We start from the raw sequence: 18,521 nt of genomic DNA, 5'->3' as shown, positions 1-18,521 counted from the left end.
CATCCATCCACTGTATAATTACAACTTCTCTTTAAACTAAGAGACCCCCAAATATCTATCCAAACATACATTCAAACATCTATCTATCCATCTATTCATCCATCTATTCATCCATCTATTCATCCATCTATTCATCCATCTATTCATCCATCCATCCATCCATCCATCCATCCATCCAAACATCCATCCATCGTAGCATAACAACTTCTCTTTAAACTAAGAGACCCCCAAACACACCAAAGCTCACAGCCAACACAGCTCTCTTACAGAAATAGGGTTCTGATTGAACCAATTCCTCCACCCATTGGAGCCAAATCACAGGTCATCCATCCATCCATCCATCCATAGGTAATACCTGGAGTAAGTCTGATCTGAAATCCATTGGCCACCAGTCTGGCATCAGTAAAAAGGACTTCCCCAGTGAAGGATGGACTGCCTTTCTCCATATTCATGAGAACTTCCATGTATTCAGGACCACCAAGAACACTGAGAAAAAAGACATAAATAAAGAAATTTAGAAATGTTAAAAGTATAAAAAAAAATTCAATAAAATTTTCAATTAAAAAAAATTATTATATAAGAAAATTAAAAAAAGAAAGAAAGAAATAAAGAAGAAAAAAAATACATAAATTCATTAATTACAAAGATATTTGAAAACAAAGAGAAAAAAAGAAAGAAGAATATAAAAAAGTAAGAAAAGAAGAAAGAAAAGATTAAAGAAAAGAAGAAAGAATATAAGAGAATGGAGCAAAGAAAGAAAGAAAGAAGGAAAGAACAAAATTTAGAAAGAAAAAAATGACAGAAAGAAGATTATAAAAAAAGAAAATAAGTACTTCAGTACATCAGTATAATTCTGATCTGAGAGTTTTTTTCTAACCCACATGAGGTGAGAAGATGAGACACACTACCCATCTGTGAGCCGTATCGGAGTCTGCAGGCTCGCTGCTGGAAGTATATTATTCTCCAGAAGTCTCTTAAACAGCAGGGCTTCCTCCACCCTGAACGGATTTAACAACATGAGCTTTCTGCCACATGAAACAACCCAGGCGCAGTGAGAAGGCAAGCGGTTTACAAGCCGGAGGTTCTGCTCGCTTGGCCCAATTCGAAGCTTGGGCTGAAGAGCTTGTCTCAGCGTGTCCATGCTGAACTGGAGACACTTGGACCCATCGGTAGGTTTTTTCTTTCTTTCGGGCTGAGAGGTGAAGAGTTGGTCCAGGGTCTGCTGATCGGACTCGGGGGCTTTACGTTTCACACCCTGGGGTTTGTTAAGAAGAGAATCGGCTTTCTGATGCTGACGGTCAAAAGTGACACCAGAGGAGGCACGCTTCTTCTGCTCATTGTAGGACTCCAGGGACTTCTGGGCTTTTTCTTCATACCTGAGATGGAACGAGCAACAGTTATGGATACGATTAACTGCTTCAAGCATCAAATATAGAGTCGTGCTGCAATAAACACCCATCTATTGTACAGAAACACTGACTTTCACAAAGATGAAAGAAAGAAAGAAAGAAAGAAAGAAAGAAAGAAAGAAAGAAAGAAAGAAAGAAAGAAAGAAAGAAAGAAAGAAAGAAAGAAAGAAAGAAAGAAAGAAAGAAAGAAAAAGATAAAAGAAAAAAATAAAAAAAGAAAGAGGAGAGAGAGCAAAGAAAAAATAAAGGAACAAAAAAGACATGTAGAAAGAAAGAAAGAAAGAAAGAAAGAAAGAAAGAAAGAAAGAAAGAAAGAAAGAAAGAAAGAAAGAAAGAAAGAAAGAAAGAAAGAAAGAAAGAAAGAAAGAAAGAAAGAAAGAAAGAATAACAAAAAGAAAAAAAGTGGCACAAAAAAGAATGAACAAGATGGAAGAAAAACATAAAAAAGAAGGGAGAGAGCAAAGAAAAATAAAGGAACTACAAAGACATTTTGAAAGAAAGAAAGAAAGAAAGAAAGAAAGAAAGAAAGAAAGAAAGAAAGAAAGAAAGAAAGAAAGAAAGAAAAAGATAAAAGAAAAAAATAAAAAAAGAAAGAGGAGAGAGAGCAAAGAAAAAATAAAGGAACAAAAAAGACATGTAGAAAGAAAGAAAGAAAGAAAGAAAGAAAGAAAGAAAGAAAGAAAGAAAGAAAGAAAGAAAGAAAGAAAGAATAACAAAAAGAAAAAAAGTGGCACAAAAAAGAATGAACAAGATGGAAGAAAAACATAAAAAAGAAGGGAGAGAGCAAAGAAAAATAAAGGAACTACAAAGACATTTTGAAAGAAAGAAAGAAAGAAAGAAAGAAAGAAAGAAAGAAAGAAAGAAAGAAAGAAAGAAAGAAAGAAAGAAAGAAAGAAAGAAAGAAAAGAAAGAAAGAAAAGAAAGAGAGAGAGATGAAACAAAAAAAAAAAAGGAGAGAGAGAGAGTAAAGAAAAATAAAGAAACAAACCAGACACGTAGAAAGTACTGGCAAATACTAAGATGAAACTGATCCTAATCTACAATAAATGGATAAAAGTATTGGGACACCTGACTTTCCGGGTTATATTCCGGAGCTTTTTTTTTTAAAACTGTTCCCACAAACTTGGAGGTACACCACTGTATTGGATGTATTTAGATGTGTTGCATGAAATTTTCCCGTCACTTGAACTTGGAGACCCAAATCTGTTGCAGCATCACCAGCATGACGAAACCTGGAGGATGTGAAAGATCTCCTGCTATAGAGCTCCAACCTTATTAAACACCTTATCTGACTGCACCCCAGGCCTCCTCACCTCACTTACATCAGTGACTTTACTAACACCCTTGTCTATGAATGAGCACAAATCTCAAAACAACCCAGTGGAACATCTACCCAGAAGAGTGGAAGTCATTCTAACAGGAAATGGGGACTAAATATGGAATAAGTTGTTCAAAAAGAAGCACATAACAATCTTATGGTCAGGTGTCCAATAATGTTTGTATTTATAGTATATGTGTTGCTGTCAAATCACCACACACGCATTACAAAACTATACAATAGAGGATTAGACCAAGAATAAAAAAGCATACAACCAAACATTATTAAAAAAAAATTTAATAACTGGAAATAACTTTAGCAAATATTTAACACTGCTAAATAATATTCTATTTGTTTGTTTATTTAGCAAACTCTTGTCTTTTCTTTTCTATTTCTTCTCTACAGTCTATTAGAAATTCTGCAACATTTGGATTTCTATCCTGATTTTTAATATTGTATTTAGTTTCATGTAATAGAGCAATTGGTAATGTGGTAATCAGTTGGTTATTTCAGATCAATTCAGTGTACCGGAATATATTTCAGATTTTATTTCAAGCATTGTTATGATTTTAAGCATTATTTCACACTGTGATCTAAAGATGTGCTTTATTTTTATTAATGAGAATAAAAATAATAAATGAGTTTGAAATTATGAGTTTGATATAATCTTAGCCTCAACCCCCAATCCCTAAAACCCTTACCCATAACCTTAACTCTAAACCCCTAATTCTAACCTCAACCTTAAACCTAATCCAAAACCCTTACCATAACCTTAATCTTAACCTCAACCCCTAATCCAAAACCTTTACCCATAAACCTAACCCCTCATTTTAACCTCAACCCCTAATCCAAAACTCTTACCCATAAACCTAATCCCTCATTTTAACCTCAACCCCTAATCCAAAACCCTTACCCATAAACCTAACCCCTCATTTTAACCTCAACCCCTAATCCAAAACTCTTACCCATAAACCTAACCCCTCATTTTAACCTCAACCCCTAATCCAAAACCCTTACCCATAAACCTAACCCCTCATTTTAACCTCAACCCCTAATCCAAAACCCTTACCCATAAACCTAACCCCTCATTTTAACCTCAACCCCTAATCCAAAACCCTTACCCATAAACCTAACCCCTCATTTTAACCTCAACCCCTAATCCAAAACTCTTACCCATAAACCTAACCCCTCATTTTAACCTCAACCCCTAATCCAAAACTCTTAACCATAAACCTAATCCCTCATTTTAACCTCAACCCCTAATCCAAAACTCTTACCCATAAACCTAATCCCTCATTTTAACCTCAACCCCTAATCCAAAACCCTTACCCATAAACCTAACCCCTCATTTTAACCTCAACCCCTAATCCAAAACCCTTACCCATAAACCTAACCCCTCATTTTAACCTCAACCCCTAATCCAAAACTCTTACCCATAAACCTAATCCCTCATTTTAACCTCAACCCCTAATCCAAAACCCTTACCCATAAACCTAACCCCTCATTTTAACCTCAACCCCTAATCCAAAACCCTTACCCATAAACCTAACCCCTCATTTTAACCTCAACCCCTAATCCAAAACCCTTACCCATAAACCTAACCCCTCATTTTAACCTCAACCCCTAATCCAAAACCCTTACCCATAAACCTAATCCCTCATTTTAACCTCAACCCCTAATCCAAAACCCTTACCCATAAACCTAGTCCCTCATTTTAACCTCAACCCCTAATCCAAAACTCTTACCCATAAACCTAACCCCTCATTTTACCCTCAACCCCTAATCCAAAACCCTTACCCATAAACCTAACCCCTCATTTTAACCTCAACCCCTAATCCAAAACTCTTACCCATAAACCTAACCCCTCATTTTAACCTCAACCCCTAATCCAAAACCCTTACCCATAAACCTAATCCCTCATTTTAACCTCAACCCCTAATCCAAAACTCTTACCCATAAACCTAACCCCTCATTTTAACCTCAACCCCTAATCCAAAACTCTTACCCATAAACCTAACCCCTCATTTTAACCTCAACCCCTAATCCAAAACCCTTACCCATAAACCTAATCCCTCATTTTAACCTCAACCCCTAATCCAAAACTCTTACCCATAAACCTAATCCCTCATTTTAACCTCAACCCCTAATCCAAAACTCTTACCCATAAACCTAACCCCTCATTTTAACCTCAACCCCTAATCCAAAACCCTTACCCATAAACCTAACCCCTCATTTTAACCTCAACCCCTAATCCAAAACCCTTACCCATAAACCTAACCCCTCATTTTAACCTCAACCCCTAATCCAAAACCCTTACCCATAAACCTAACCCCTCATTTTAACCTCAACCCCTAATCCAAAACTCTTACCCATAAACCTAACCCCTCATTTTAACCTCAACCCCTAATCCAAAACTCTTAACCATAAACCTAATCCCTCATTTTAACCTCAACCCCTAATCCAAAACTCTTACCCATAAACCTAACCCCTCATTTTAACCTCAACCCCTAATCCAAAACCCTTACCCATAAACCTAACCCCTCATTTTAACCTCAACCCCTAATACAAAACCCTTACACATAAACCTAACCCCTCATTTTAACCTCAACCCCTAATCCAAAACCCTTACCCATAAACCTAACCCCTCATTTTAACCTCAACCCCTAATCCAAAACTCTTACCCATAAACCTAACCCCTCATTTTAACCTCAACCCCTAATCCAAAACTCTTACCCATAAACCTAACCCCTCATTTTAACCTCAACCCCTAATCCAAAACCCTTACCCATAAACCTAACCCCTTATTTTAACCTCAACCCCTAATCCAAAACTCTTACCCATAAACCTAACCCCTTATTTTAACCTCAACCCCTAATCCAAAACTCTTACCATAAACCTAACCCCTCATTTTAACCTCAACCCCTAATCCAAAACTCTTACCCATAAACCTAACCCCTCATTTTAACCTCAACCCCTAATCCAAAACTCTTACCCTAATCATAATCTTAAACCCTAAACTCATCTCCTATTACCAATAACCCTCTTTAACCCAAACTCAACCCTAACCCTAACCCGAGATCTTAACCTTAAACCCTAATGCAAAATCCTTATCCATAACCGTAACTTCAACCCCCCACTCACAAACTTTTACCCATAACTCTAATGCTAATCTCAAACCTGAACACTAAAATCACCTCCTAATCCAAAACACTTAACCATTCAACCCCTAATTTCAATATTTTACCAATAATCCTAATTCTAATCTCAAATTGTAAACTTTAACCCAAACCCCTTCCCCTAACCCCAACACCTAACCCCAACACCTAGCCCTAACACCTAACCCTGACCCCTACCCCTAACTACTAACCCCTTTTATTTTTCTTCAAAACATGTCTGCGGTCATGAGATGAATCCACAGTTACAACCGAGAGTTTCTTCCATTTCTGCATTAAACAGTAAATGTGCACTAACTGCAGGTGCATGCTGCGAGTGCAAAACGGATGAAACATCAGTCCTCATGCACTATAGGATTGTATCTGATTCGCAAAGAGAAAAAAAATCTCATTTTAAATATAGCAAAACAGATGAATGGTTTGGGAACGAGTGGAAGATAAACGGCGTCATGTGGTGAATCACGGCATCAAAGGCAACCACGAGTTCGAGAAGGATTACGATCAAAGAGAGATTTTTCCTGGCAATTGGTAACTTTTTCCTAAATATTTGGATTTTGTTTATACAAATGGGGCCGAGCGTGATAACGCTTTTAGCCTGGAATATTTAGGATGATCTGCGTCTGTGATATAGTATCACTTAAAATAGTAAAAGCAACTTTACCATTTGAAGTTTTCAAAATTTGAGCCTAAGTTTTGGAATAAATCTACAAAGACAAAGCTGTAGCAGAGAGCGAGAGAGAGTGCATACTGTGTGGGATACAACAAATAAAAAATCTCCAAACATTCGTTCCATTAATTAATTTGAATCTGTGACTGCCAACAGCTTTTGTAATTCGCTTGGTCATTTTTGGTGTCCAAATGAGTTTTCCCTTTTATTTCCCAACATCTTTGCTCATAAATACATACTGTTTGCTCAGATACACCAATCAGACATAACATTATGCTCACCTGCATAATATTGTGTGGATCCTGCTTTTGCTGCTGAAACAGTCCTAACCTGTGGAGCATCAACATCATGAACTTCTTTAGCAGTTTAAGCTACAGGAGCTCGTCTGTTGGATCGGACCACACGGACCAGCCTTCACTCCCCACGTGCATTAATGATCCTTGGCCGCCTACGACCCTGTCGCCGGTTCACTGCTGTTCCTTCTTTGGAGCACTTTTAATAGATACTGACACTGCAGACCAGGAACATCTCACAAGAGCTGCAGTTTTGAAGATGCTCTGACCCAGACGTCTAGACGTCACAGTTTGCACTCAAATCCTTACGCTCGCCCATTTTTCCTGCTTCTAACATCAACTTTGGGTGTCCAAGTTCTTATTTATCCCTCAATGTAGATCCACTCCTCCACCTGACCATGGCAATGAGACCTAAATACACTAAATGGACAAATGTTTGTGGACACCGAACCATTTAGCTCTACAGCTCTATAGCAGGAGATCTACCACTCAGACCCAGGTAAACAGGTCTTCATAGAGCTGACTTTGTGCACAGTGATGCTGAAACAGGTTTGGCTCTCCTAAATCAAGTGAGGGAAAAATGTTATGTTACTGCATCCCAAAGACGTCCAAGACTATTGTGTGCCTGCAGTTGTGAGGTAACAGTTTGAGAAGGAACCACATATTGCTGGAAAAAACTAAATAGGTGTAAAGAGTTATGAACTCATTCTTAATAAAGACCTCATGCGCCACAGGCCCGTGCGTGATGCGCCAGTGCAACATGACTTCACGTGAACTAGATTCCTAAAAAGGGTGTGCTACTGAACAGTGGCCGGAAAACGAGCCAAGCACTAGCTCAGGCTTGTTTATTACTGCACAATAGCACGCGAAAAGACATGGCTTTTTCCATACACCCTACCATACCTTCCACAAATGCCCCTGGATATAATGATGCACTTTTTTCCATCCGTCCAATTAGACTCAACAGGCACGCAATCATTCGGATCTCTCTTTTTTTTCTTTTGCTTACTGTTCCTGAGAGGAATAATGGACTCGTTTCACGAGGTCTTTCCTTTTTCATTTTGAGCGTTATGAAGATCAGATGATGCAGGCGATTACACACCAGTGTACTGCTCTCTTAAAGGATTCTGTAATTCAGTAATGACTCTAGTGTGCTGCCGGACAAGATTTCTCTTAGTTATCTCACTGCAATTAAACTATTTAAAGTTTAAAGTAAATTAATAAAATCATTCATTGTATTGAAACTCGTAGTGCCGCCAATATCAAGAACGATCTAAAAAATTATATATATATATATATATATATATATATATATATATATATATATATATATATATATATATATACAGTATATAATATATATATACTGTATATATATAAGGTTATATATAAAAAATCTTCACATATTATATGCTCATACTGAGGCTCAAAATTATTATTCTAATAAAAAAAAACTTTTTAATTGTCATATATATGAGTATGTAGTATAATATTTATACTTATGTTAAACTTTATAGTAAAATAAATTATATATATATTTTTTTTTATAGTATATTTTTATAGTTGTATTTTATACTTATATATATATATATATAAAAATTTGTATGTATCTATTTTATTTTATTTTAATATATTTTTTATTTTATATATATATATATATATATATATATATATATATATATATATATATATATATATATATATATATATATATATATATGAATGTGGGTGAGACATTACATTTTATTGGATTTTAACTAAGTGTAAATAGCATATTTTTACAAACAATTTAAAGAATTCAGGTTTAGTTATATGAACATAAAAATAAATAATATGTTTGATTTATTTGTTTATTTTTAAATACCTGAAGACAAAATTTTAACTTGATGAAAAATCTTTTCAAAAGTATCCACAGAAGAAAGAGACAGAAGTATTACAGCGCAGCTAAATATGTTTAATGGACAATGGATTCTGACAGGATAAACATTTTGGGAAAATTTCTCCTGATAATAAATATTTATGTTCGTTTTCAGTGCCCTATCTGGCATAATGTGTAAATAATTTGATTATTATTGATTATTGAAATGAGATATGTTTTTTTTACCCAACATCAAGCTTTATTTCATGCAATTTGTTGTTTAAGCACGATCACTATCAATCAGCTGATTGATCAGATTGAGAATCTTCAGGTAGACATGCCTAGATAAAGAGAAAAGGAATTTTAGCATCCAGGTTGTATTAAAAGGTTTTGAGACTAGCTCTGTTTACCAGAAAGTACTTTATTTCTCTACAATATGGTGCTCCCAGCATTCCTGCTACTTCCATAGGAGCCTAATCTGACAAGTAGGGAGGGTGCGGAAGCAAGATCGTGTCGTTTCTGGCAAAAAAACCCGTGTAAGGAGAGCTCGGTGACCGGGTGTGCAGGTGGTCAGAATAGCAGACGTGGCCTGACATGATTTCTAACAGTTATCTTATTGCAATTAAACAATTTAACGCAACAAAAAACAAAAACAAAGAAAAGACTGATACTGCTCGCTGTAATGGAACTCTCAGTGCTGCCAACTGGCAGAACAACAGACATGCAAGTTATATTTCAAGCATCTTCACAGATTATTCTCTAATAGTGAAGTTGAGAGAAAAATAACATAGTCAAACAAAATTATTTTCAAATAAAACCAATAGATGTTGCTATAAAAGTCAAAGAATTCTCTCATTTGATAAAACCCCCCCCAAAAAAAACTTTTTGAAATATACACCATCCTGGTGGTACTATTGTCTTATTTAGTGGTTGGAATGGGAGCCCAGGAAACTTTGAAAAGGTTGAGACCAAAAAGAATGGGTGCAAATAAAGAGTGGTCAGAATAGCAGCCGTGGTAACGCTCAGAATACCACCAGTTACACAAGTCCCCCCGATGTACACATGTGTCTCAATGTCTTTCGGCACACTGATTTTGGAAGGTCGGTGCTCCCAGCGACTGTGTGTGTAATCTGTTGCCGTGTTACAAAACTAGTCTGGAAAGTTTTTGATACCGCCTTTTATAACTTAAAAAACGATAAGATGGAGCGGATAAAATGACTTCCGAACTGTTCTCATGGAGATTGATCATCGTCAGACTCGGGGCCCCTTTGCGACTCCATTAGGACCAATAGCATTAGTACGAAGTGTTTAGTCTTAAATCTCTGAGAGGACATATGATAAAGACTTTAGTCAAAAGCATGTAAATGAAGCTTTTTAAAAGCTAAAGAGTTCATAATTACTTGTCAGTGAAATCTCTGGACCCAGAGTCTATCCAGAGAACACTAGGAGAAAGATGGGAATACCCCCTGGAATATAAAATGTACCAACGAATTCCTTTCTTATTAATACCCTAAATATTCACAGTTGATCTGATTTATTTTTATTTTTACATACTATAAACCACCTCTACACTGACACTGACTTATGTGAGATTCGGTTGTTGTTATAAATACACCATGGCATTCTCCGGAATCCTGAATACCTCTTTTACAGCGGAAACATTATTGACCAGCGAACCAAGTAATCAAACCCAGTTGTCTGGAAAACACGACCGTAGTTCATATCAATCCCTCTCTGCTTTGGACAGCAACCCGGACAAATCAAGCAGACTTTCCACACCATATTTTATGCTTGCAAGTGGCAAGTCTATTCCGTCTACCCTCCTCCCTCCCCCCTCCCTCCCTCTCTCCCTCCCTAAAACCAAGAGAGTGAATCACAACAACTGGAAAATGCAGCTTTGGGAGTGAAATCTGGAAACTTACTTCTTTCTTTCTTCCTCCCCGAGGCTTTCCCATCTCTCTTTTACATCAGCAGTGACATCCTGCAGACTGGCTCGTGGCTTCTCCAGCAGGACAGATGATCTGGTGTCCTGCTCAAACAGAGCGAAGGCAGAAAGTGGCTGACGCACGGAGCGGCTGCTGATCAGGTCGTAGGCCGTTAATTTGGCCGTTTTCGCCACTATAACATTTGTGGCTCTCTTGCACGGGTTGCTACTTTTCGTTCCGAATTCGGGATCGAGGTCAACGTCATTTTGAGCTCCTGGCTGATGGAGCTTCACAGGCTCTAGACGGTCTCCAGTGGTGGGATCTGTGAAAGCCTTACCCATGGTCCAACTCTCTGCCGAGATCTCCTCGGTACAGCTCTCTTGTTTGTCCTCAGGAGGGATTGTAGAATTCAAACCTACGTTCTCGGAAAACGATGAATCGCTTAAACTTGTGTTGATTATCCAATCTTCTGATGAGGAAGACGAGCTTGTGTTAGCAGTACCGGGTAGAGACGTCTCGCTGTCCTTTTTGATTGGAGTGGAGTTGCCAAGCACCAAAGGTGTAGAAACCACGCTAGACTGTGGTGCATCTTTTTCCTGCACTTTCTCCGGTTCTTTAGTAAGTTCCACCACAGAATGAGACTGTTCTGCCGATTCATGGCTTTCATTCCCAACAGAATAAGAGCCATATAATGAGATCATAACAGACTCCACGGCTAAAAGCACAGCATCCTGAAGGGGGAATTAATAGAAAACATCGGATTGGTGGGTGGAAATGAATTCGAATGTAAAATGATGCAGTGATGTTCAATGACATGTGTTTGTACCTTGTTCTCGAGCATCACTTGCAATTTGTCAGGGGTCAGATTAACATCCACGCTCGAACCAGGGACGGTGATGTTCAGCATCATGATTGGAAAGCGGCGACCGGCCGATTCGTTATTCGAATGAGCTGAATTAGCATAGTATTGCTTTACAAGCTGGAGGATAAAGAAATGTAAAACTCCATGAAGGAAAGCTATGGCACCTGTTAGTGGGTGGATATGTGTAAATGGCAGCAGTTGAACATTTTGTCTTCAAAGCTGATGTTAGAAACAGGAAAAATTGGTCAGCGTAAGGATTTGAGTGAGTTTAACAAATTGTGAAGACTAGACGACTGGGTCAGAGCGTCTTCACGCTACAGCTATTGTGGGCTGTTCCCAGTCTGCAGTGGTCAGTATCTCTCAAAGGTGGTCCAGTTGACCACTTCCTGCAGGTGAGGAGCGAAGGTTGGACCGTTTGGTCCGATCCAACAGTCGAGCAACTGTAGCTCAATTTGCTGAAGAGGTTAATGCTGTTAATGCTTTATGGATCAGAATTGTTTTTGAGGCAAAACGGGACCAACACAATATTAGGAAGGTGGTCATAATGCTATGCCTGATTGGTGTTAATCCACACAGCACTGTTTCTTAGCATTGGCAAACTAGACACGACCCACTGGGGGCCTCATCCTCACCCATTAAAATTATTTACCTGTTTTTACATACTTGAATTCAGGCAATTGTGGAATAATTATTAAATAGGTGGGTGACGATAGTAGTCAAAAAAGCTAGAAACAACCCTGTATACAAATGCACATATGTACATATATACATAAACATAATGTATCTGACCACTGGAACATTATTGGGTACGGCCATCTTGGTCCACAGAAATCTTTTTTCCCTCTTGATGTCTCCCAAAGTTTGGATTATACCAACAATAAAGAGTCGGCCATAATACAGTGCACCTAAAGCATAAAGGTTTAAGGGACCTTGCGCAAGGGCCCAAGTAACAGCTTGGCGGTGCTGCAGCCTTGACATCTACCTACCTTCGGAACAGTAACTCAGAGCCTCAACCGTAATTCTTATATTCATTTCTATCTCTATTGTGTAATAATGAGAACACACCTTTAGGATGTCTTTGTGATTCACAGGACGCTTGTTCACATAAATAAACATCTTGTCTGAGGTACTGGAACTCATCATGTTGAGATCGGAGTTTGGCTTCGGAAAGTATCCTTCGATGCTAATCTGTTTAAATAAGGAGAAGAACAATGCTTTATTTTTCACGTATACGCTAAAGCAAAAGAAAAATTATTTTCTTCACATATAGGGCGCAGGGGCAGCCATGATACTGCCCCTCTGTAAAAAAAGAAGGTTAAGCCCTTTTTCTCAAAGTCCCAACATTAATAGTTTGGCAGAGGTGGGGCTTGAATTCATGACTTTCTAAACAGTCACCTAGAGTTTAAACCACTGAACCTGGAATGCCCTGAGAAAATGGGATTGATCAATTCAGAGTTTAGAAATCCTGTGATGAACAGATTTTTTTTTAAGGTATTTCAAGGTTTAGAGCCAAAGGGAAGTCCTGCATCCATGAATTTCTAGAATGATCTCAAAAATGATCAATAAATTCAGGATATGCATAACCCAATCCAAAACCTGCATCTCTCAACATGACATGCACAATTTATCTTTGTAAAATGGTACATTTTTTCACATAAATTCACACTGCTGTGTCTTTGACCCCCATCGGACTGCCTAATTAGGATTTCCCAGGCCAGTCAGAATGAATTTGTCATCTCATAACTAGCCGCTCTTGCCAAGCTCCTATAATCTTCGCTTGGCAAAGCAAAAAAAGTTGGCAAAACGCAGTATATGTGCAGCAAAAGTGAGAATCGAGACTAGAAATCGTCCCTATATTTGGATGCTTCTGAATTAAACACTTGGTGAATGAGGGCATTTTTTTTTCTTTCTATAATTGCTGGTATTGTGACTTCCACAATAAGCGCTCGTTAAGTACACGCTGCTGTTACAGCATTTTCTCAATTACTGCAGCACAGGTGAGCCCCGTCCCTGGAGTTTCGCGGACTGAAAGGAAACTATTATTCCAGGATAACAGGATGTGGATCACACTGCCAAACAAAAAAGTCTTCTGCCATGAAATTCAATTAATGTCATTTGGGAAATCAGTACAATGACAGTGGATGGAGGAGGAGGGGGGAGGGGGGAGAAATAAAAAAAAATGTTCAACATGACCGGAGCAGCAGAGTCGAAAAATAATGAGAGGAGAAAAAATTTGAGGTGGGAGTGTGAAAGGATTTAAAGAAGTTGGTTTGGATTTGTGTTAACTACTGAATTGTAACTTTCTTAAATCCGTTCCGACCGCGAGTAAAGCGTTTCCCCTCCGGTATAAACGATACCACGTTTGAAGCCAAGAAGCTGCTATGAACGGCATCCTTCCCTGCCTGTATGACCCGTACGGAGCACCCTGACGCTTCGCTGGGCTCTGCACGTGTCACATTCATGAGGTGGATGGGGCTCGAGGGGGTTAGGAAGGATTCGCTTACGTTCTTGGCACGGTCTCCGGCCTGATGAGTGCACTTCTCTCTCGGATAATGACTGATTGCTGAAACAGACACGCTCAAGAAGAAGGCATTAAGAAAAACAAACAATAAATTTGTTTTTCTCCACGTAACGCGGACGCTCGATTCCGAGAACGCCTTATAAATAACACGTGTCCTCGTCTGGGCTTGCAGATGGCATGATGCATGTTCCTCCGTCTCGCACACGCGTTGCTCTATACGTTCAGCAAGGGGCCACGCAGAGGAAATTCCTGGTGCTTTCGCGTACAGAGAGGCGAACATATGGTGCGGCGATTAAAGCGCTGAGGCAGGGCGTCAGCACACGGTCCATCCACCTGACCTGTTAGACACCTGTTACTTTCAGGGGCCGTGTGACGTGAGGGAATTCTCACTGTATTCTGGGCGTACGTGTTATTAGAGAGACCCTGAGAGGACCGACGTGGTGTGTGATCACTTTGTACACCTTCTCACACGTCTCCAGGCTGAAATTTGTTTGCGGTTTTTCAGGGTAATGAATTTGCTTATACAGATGCAGAGTTTGGAGATGCTTCAGGTCCAAAAAATTGCCAAAAGTATTGGGACACCGACCTATTTTGTGAAGTGGTTCTTTCCCAAACCCCAAAGTTGAAGGCACACATTTGTATAGGACGCCTTCGGTGGTGAGAGCGTTACATTTTCCCTTGCCTTGGGGAACTAACCTGTTCCAGCATGACAACACCTCTGATATGGCTCACATGGTTTGGAGTGGAAGACCTTGAGTGGCTCCGAAAGCTATTAATTACCATTGGGATGAATGTGAACGCTGACAGCACCCCAGGCCTCCTCACCTCATTTACATCATCACCCTTGTGGCAGAACGAATTTTACACAAAATCTGGTGGAACATCTTCCCAAAAGAGTGAAGGTTATTGGAACAGCAAATGGGAAATCAATGTGGAATTGGATGTTTAAAAAGGAGCATCCAGTAGTCAGGTGCGTACATAACACAGAGCTTACAGTTTTTAAACGTTTTAACAGTTTTTTCAGAGCAATCATTTTTATTCCTAGGAATGTGATTGCAAACCACAACGTTCTGATACACTAATACTGGGGGTGGTGGTAGATTAGTGGTTAAGGCATTGAAATTTGGATCCAAAAGTTGAGTTCAAATCTCAGCCTCAACAAACCACCATTCCTGGGCCCCTGAGAAATGTCCTTAATCCCATAGCTACTGAGATGTATGAATGGGGAATAAAAGTTGCTCTGGATAAGGGCGTCTGCCTAATGCCGTAAATGTACTATAGACATATATTTAAGAATCATATGTTACTGCTATAAGAGTCCAACTGTGGGTTAAAGAAACCGGAGAGCAGCTTCGAATTATTATTATTATTTATTTTTTTTACTTATTCCAATTCAGTGAAATATTTTTTTTTTACATATATGTAAATTACCTTATGTGTATATATGAACATATATTTATGTATATTTTATATATATAGGTAGTTGTCGACTTACAACCTATGCAACTTACGACCATTCGACTTTACGACCACAATCGCTATCCGCGGCGTACGTTATTTTTTTTACCAGCTTCCGGCATAATTTCACAGTACTGTACATATAGCCTACTCTACTTACGACCAAATCGTGTTACGAGTGTCGTACCAGCTTCCGGCATCATTTCACAGTACTGTACATATAGCCTACTCTACTTACGACCAAATCGTGTTACGACCGATTTGTCGGTCCCAATTGTGGTCGTAAGTCGACGACTACCTGTATAATTTTCTTGGTTCTCCTCACCAGGGCATCACCACACATGCTGGACACCATCTGAGCCAAACAAGTTTTTTTTGTCTCATCAGACCACAGGACATGGTTTCAGTAATTCATGCTCTTGGACAGGTTTTCTTCAGCAAACTGTCTGTGGACTTTCTTGTAAGCAGCTTCAGAAGAGGCTTCTTCTGAGACGATGGCCTGCAGACCGACTTGTTGTAGTCTGAGCTCTGACAAGCGGCCCTTAAAGCTTCAGCACTCATGGGTCTGTTTTTTGAAGTTGCTTCTGCACCTGACGCACAGCACGAGGACTTGACTTCTTTGATGGACCATTACGAGGTCTGTTCCGAGTGGAACCCGTGTTGGAAAACCTCTGTATGACCCTGACCACTGTACTGTTACTGAGTTTCAGGGTGTTTCTGATCTTCTTACAGCCTCGGTATCTTTGTGGAGAGCAACATTTCTAATTCTCAAAACCTCCGTGAGTCTTTACCATGAGGTGCATGTTGAACATCCAGTGTTCAGTATGAGAGAATTGTACAAATTTGTATGGTTCTGTCAAGCAGACAAAAACATGAACATGATGAACAGGACATGTGGCTTTGCATAATTTAACACAATACAGCTGTTATTACTTAGGGTGTACTCACTTTTGTTGCCAGTCATTTTGTCAATAATGGCTGTAATGAGGACAGTAAATCTGTATAATAAATGAATAATCTGAATTAAATAGAACCTATTTATTCAGTTTACACAATATCTCCTTCCTCGCACTATCCATGACCATTGTACCCATTATATATAACCCTCTTTGTGCACTGTTTATATTCATATAATTTATTTCATATTAATTCATCTATCATTAGTTATTTATATATATCATATACCATTGCCTTACCAGCCAATATATTTTTGTAATAATTTTGTCCACAATCCACTTCTGGTTAGATGCTAACTGTATTTCGTAGCCTTGTACCATAACGTGCATTGGCAATAATGTTAAATCTAATCTAATCTAATCTAATCTAATCCAATCTAATCTTATACAAGATTTAAATAGATGTGACAATCACTGGTGATTTCATTCCAAGTAGAGTAGCACATCATAAAAATAAAAAATGTTCGCAAATTTAGACTCAATGCAGAATAAATTGAGTATTCAATAGGTTTGAAGCTCTATAGCTTATATATTTTACTCCAATCCATGTAAAGCAGTAAAGCAATACAAATGTGTGCCTCTAATATTTACAGACCATTAAAGTTTGCGGACATTGTGTGATTAAATATGTAGTAGTTCCCCACTCTTTTAGGAAGATGTTCCACCAGATTTTGGAGTGCGCTTGTGGACATTTGTGTTCATCAGCCCCAGGGTGTTAGTAAAGGCAGGTACTGATGTAGGCGAGGTGAGGAAACCTGGGGTGCAGCCAGTGTTCACATTCATCCCAAAGGTGTTCATTATGGATGAGATCAGAGCTCTATAGGAGAAGATCTTCCACTCTAACCTATTCAAAGTAGATCTTTGTGCACAGGGGCAATGCCATGCTGGAACAGGTTTGGGTTTCCAAGTTCAAGTGAACGCAAAATTGTATTATATCACATCAAAAGATACAACTGAGTACCTCTAGCTTTGTGGTAACTGGTTGGGTGCATCTTAATAAATTAGAATATCATTAAAAAGTTGATTTATTTTATTAATTCAATAGAAAAAGTGAAACTGGTATATTATATAGAATCATCACACAGACTGATATATTTCATGTGATTATTTGATGACTTTGGCTTACAGCTAATAAAAACCCAAAATTCAGCATCTCAGAATATTATAATATTGTGAAGAAGTTCAATACTGGAGACTGGTGGTATCACACTCTAATCAGCTCATTAAATCCAAACACCTGCAAAGGTTTCCTGAGCCTTTAACTGGTGTCTCAGTCTGGTTTAGTCTTCACAATCATGGGGAAAGACTGCTGACTTGACAGTTGTCCTGAAGACAATCATTGACTCCCTGCACATGGAGGGTGAGACACAAAAGGTCATTGCTAAATAAGCTGCTGTTCACAGAGTGCAGGATCCAAGCACATTAATGGAAAGTTGAATAGAAGGAAAAGATGTGTTAGAAAAAGGTGAAACGAAGCCCATTCAAGAATTTGGGGAGATTCTCAAAGAGTGGACTGCAGCTGGAGTCAGTGCTTTGAGAGCCTCCACACACAGACGTCTCCATGGGCTACAACTGATGCATTCCTCGTGTCGAGCCACTGCTGAACCAGAGACAACATCAGAGGTGTCTTACCTGGGCAAAGCACAAAAAGGACTGGACTGTTGCTCAGTGGGCCAAAGTCGTCTTTTCAGATGAAAGGAAATAATATTTTGCATTTCCTTTGGAAATCAAGGTCACAGAGTCTGGAAGAAGAAGACAGGAGAGGCACAGAATCCAAGCTGCTTGAGGTCCAGTGTAAAGTTTGCACAGTCAGTAGTGGTTTGGGGAGTCGTGTCATCTGCTGGTGTTGGTCCACTGTGTTTTAACAGGTCCACGTTCAGCACAGCGGTCTACCAGGAAGTTTTAGAGCACTTCATGCTTCCCTCTGCTGACCAGCTTTATGGAGATGCTGATTTCATTTTCCAGCAGGATTTGGCACCTGCCCACACTGCCAAAAGCATCACAAGTTGGGTAAATGACCATGGTGATGGTGTGATTGACTGGTCAGCAAACTCACCAGATCTGAACCCCATAAAGAATCT

At 38.9% G+C, this 18,521-nt stretch overlaps 1 protein-coding gene across 2 annotated transcripts in view; it reads right to left on the bottom strand.

The window, feature by feature from the left end:
* Positions 1-18,521, bottom strand: part of pms1 (PMS1 homolog 1, mismatch repair system component) — a 36,958-nt gene that overhangs the window by 2,867 nt on the left and 15,570 nt on the right. Inside the window, exons 7-11 of one of the 2 annotated variants that reach the window (XR_014532654.1) lie at positions 12,571-12,693; positions 11,470-11,622; positions 10,641-11,374; positions 882-1,376; positions 356-486 (exon numbers count right to left, since the gene is read on the bottom strand). Coding sequence is in view for 1 of the 2 variants with exons in the window: in XM_083536264.1 (XP_083392390.1) it covers positions 356-486; positions 909-1,376; positions 10,641-11,374; positions 11,470-11,622; positions 12,571-12,693 (1,609 nt within the window). In the remaining variant the exon portion in view is untranslated. The remainder of the gene's footprint in view (positions 1-355; positions 487-881; positions 1,377-10,640; positions 11,375-11,469; positions 11,623-12,570; positions 12,694-18,521) is intronic. The other variant, XM_083536264.1, reaches the window with a different exon arrangement.

The sequence above is a fragment of the Silurus aristotelis genome (assembly GCF_946808225.1).
Source record: "Silurus aristotelis genome assembly, chromosome: 3".
Classification (NCBI taxonomy): Eukaryota; Metazoa; Chordata; class Actinopteri; order Siluriformes; family Siluridae; genus Silurus; species Silurus aristotelis.
This window is presented reverse-complemented; position numbering and strand designations above follow the sequence as displayed.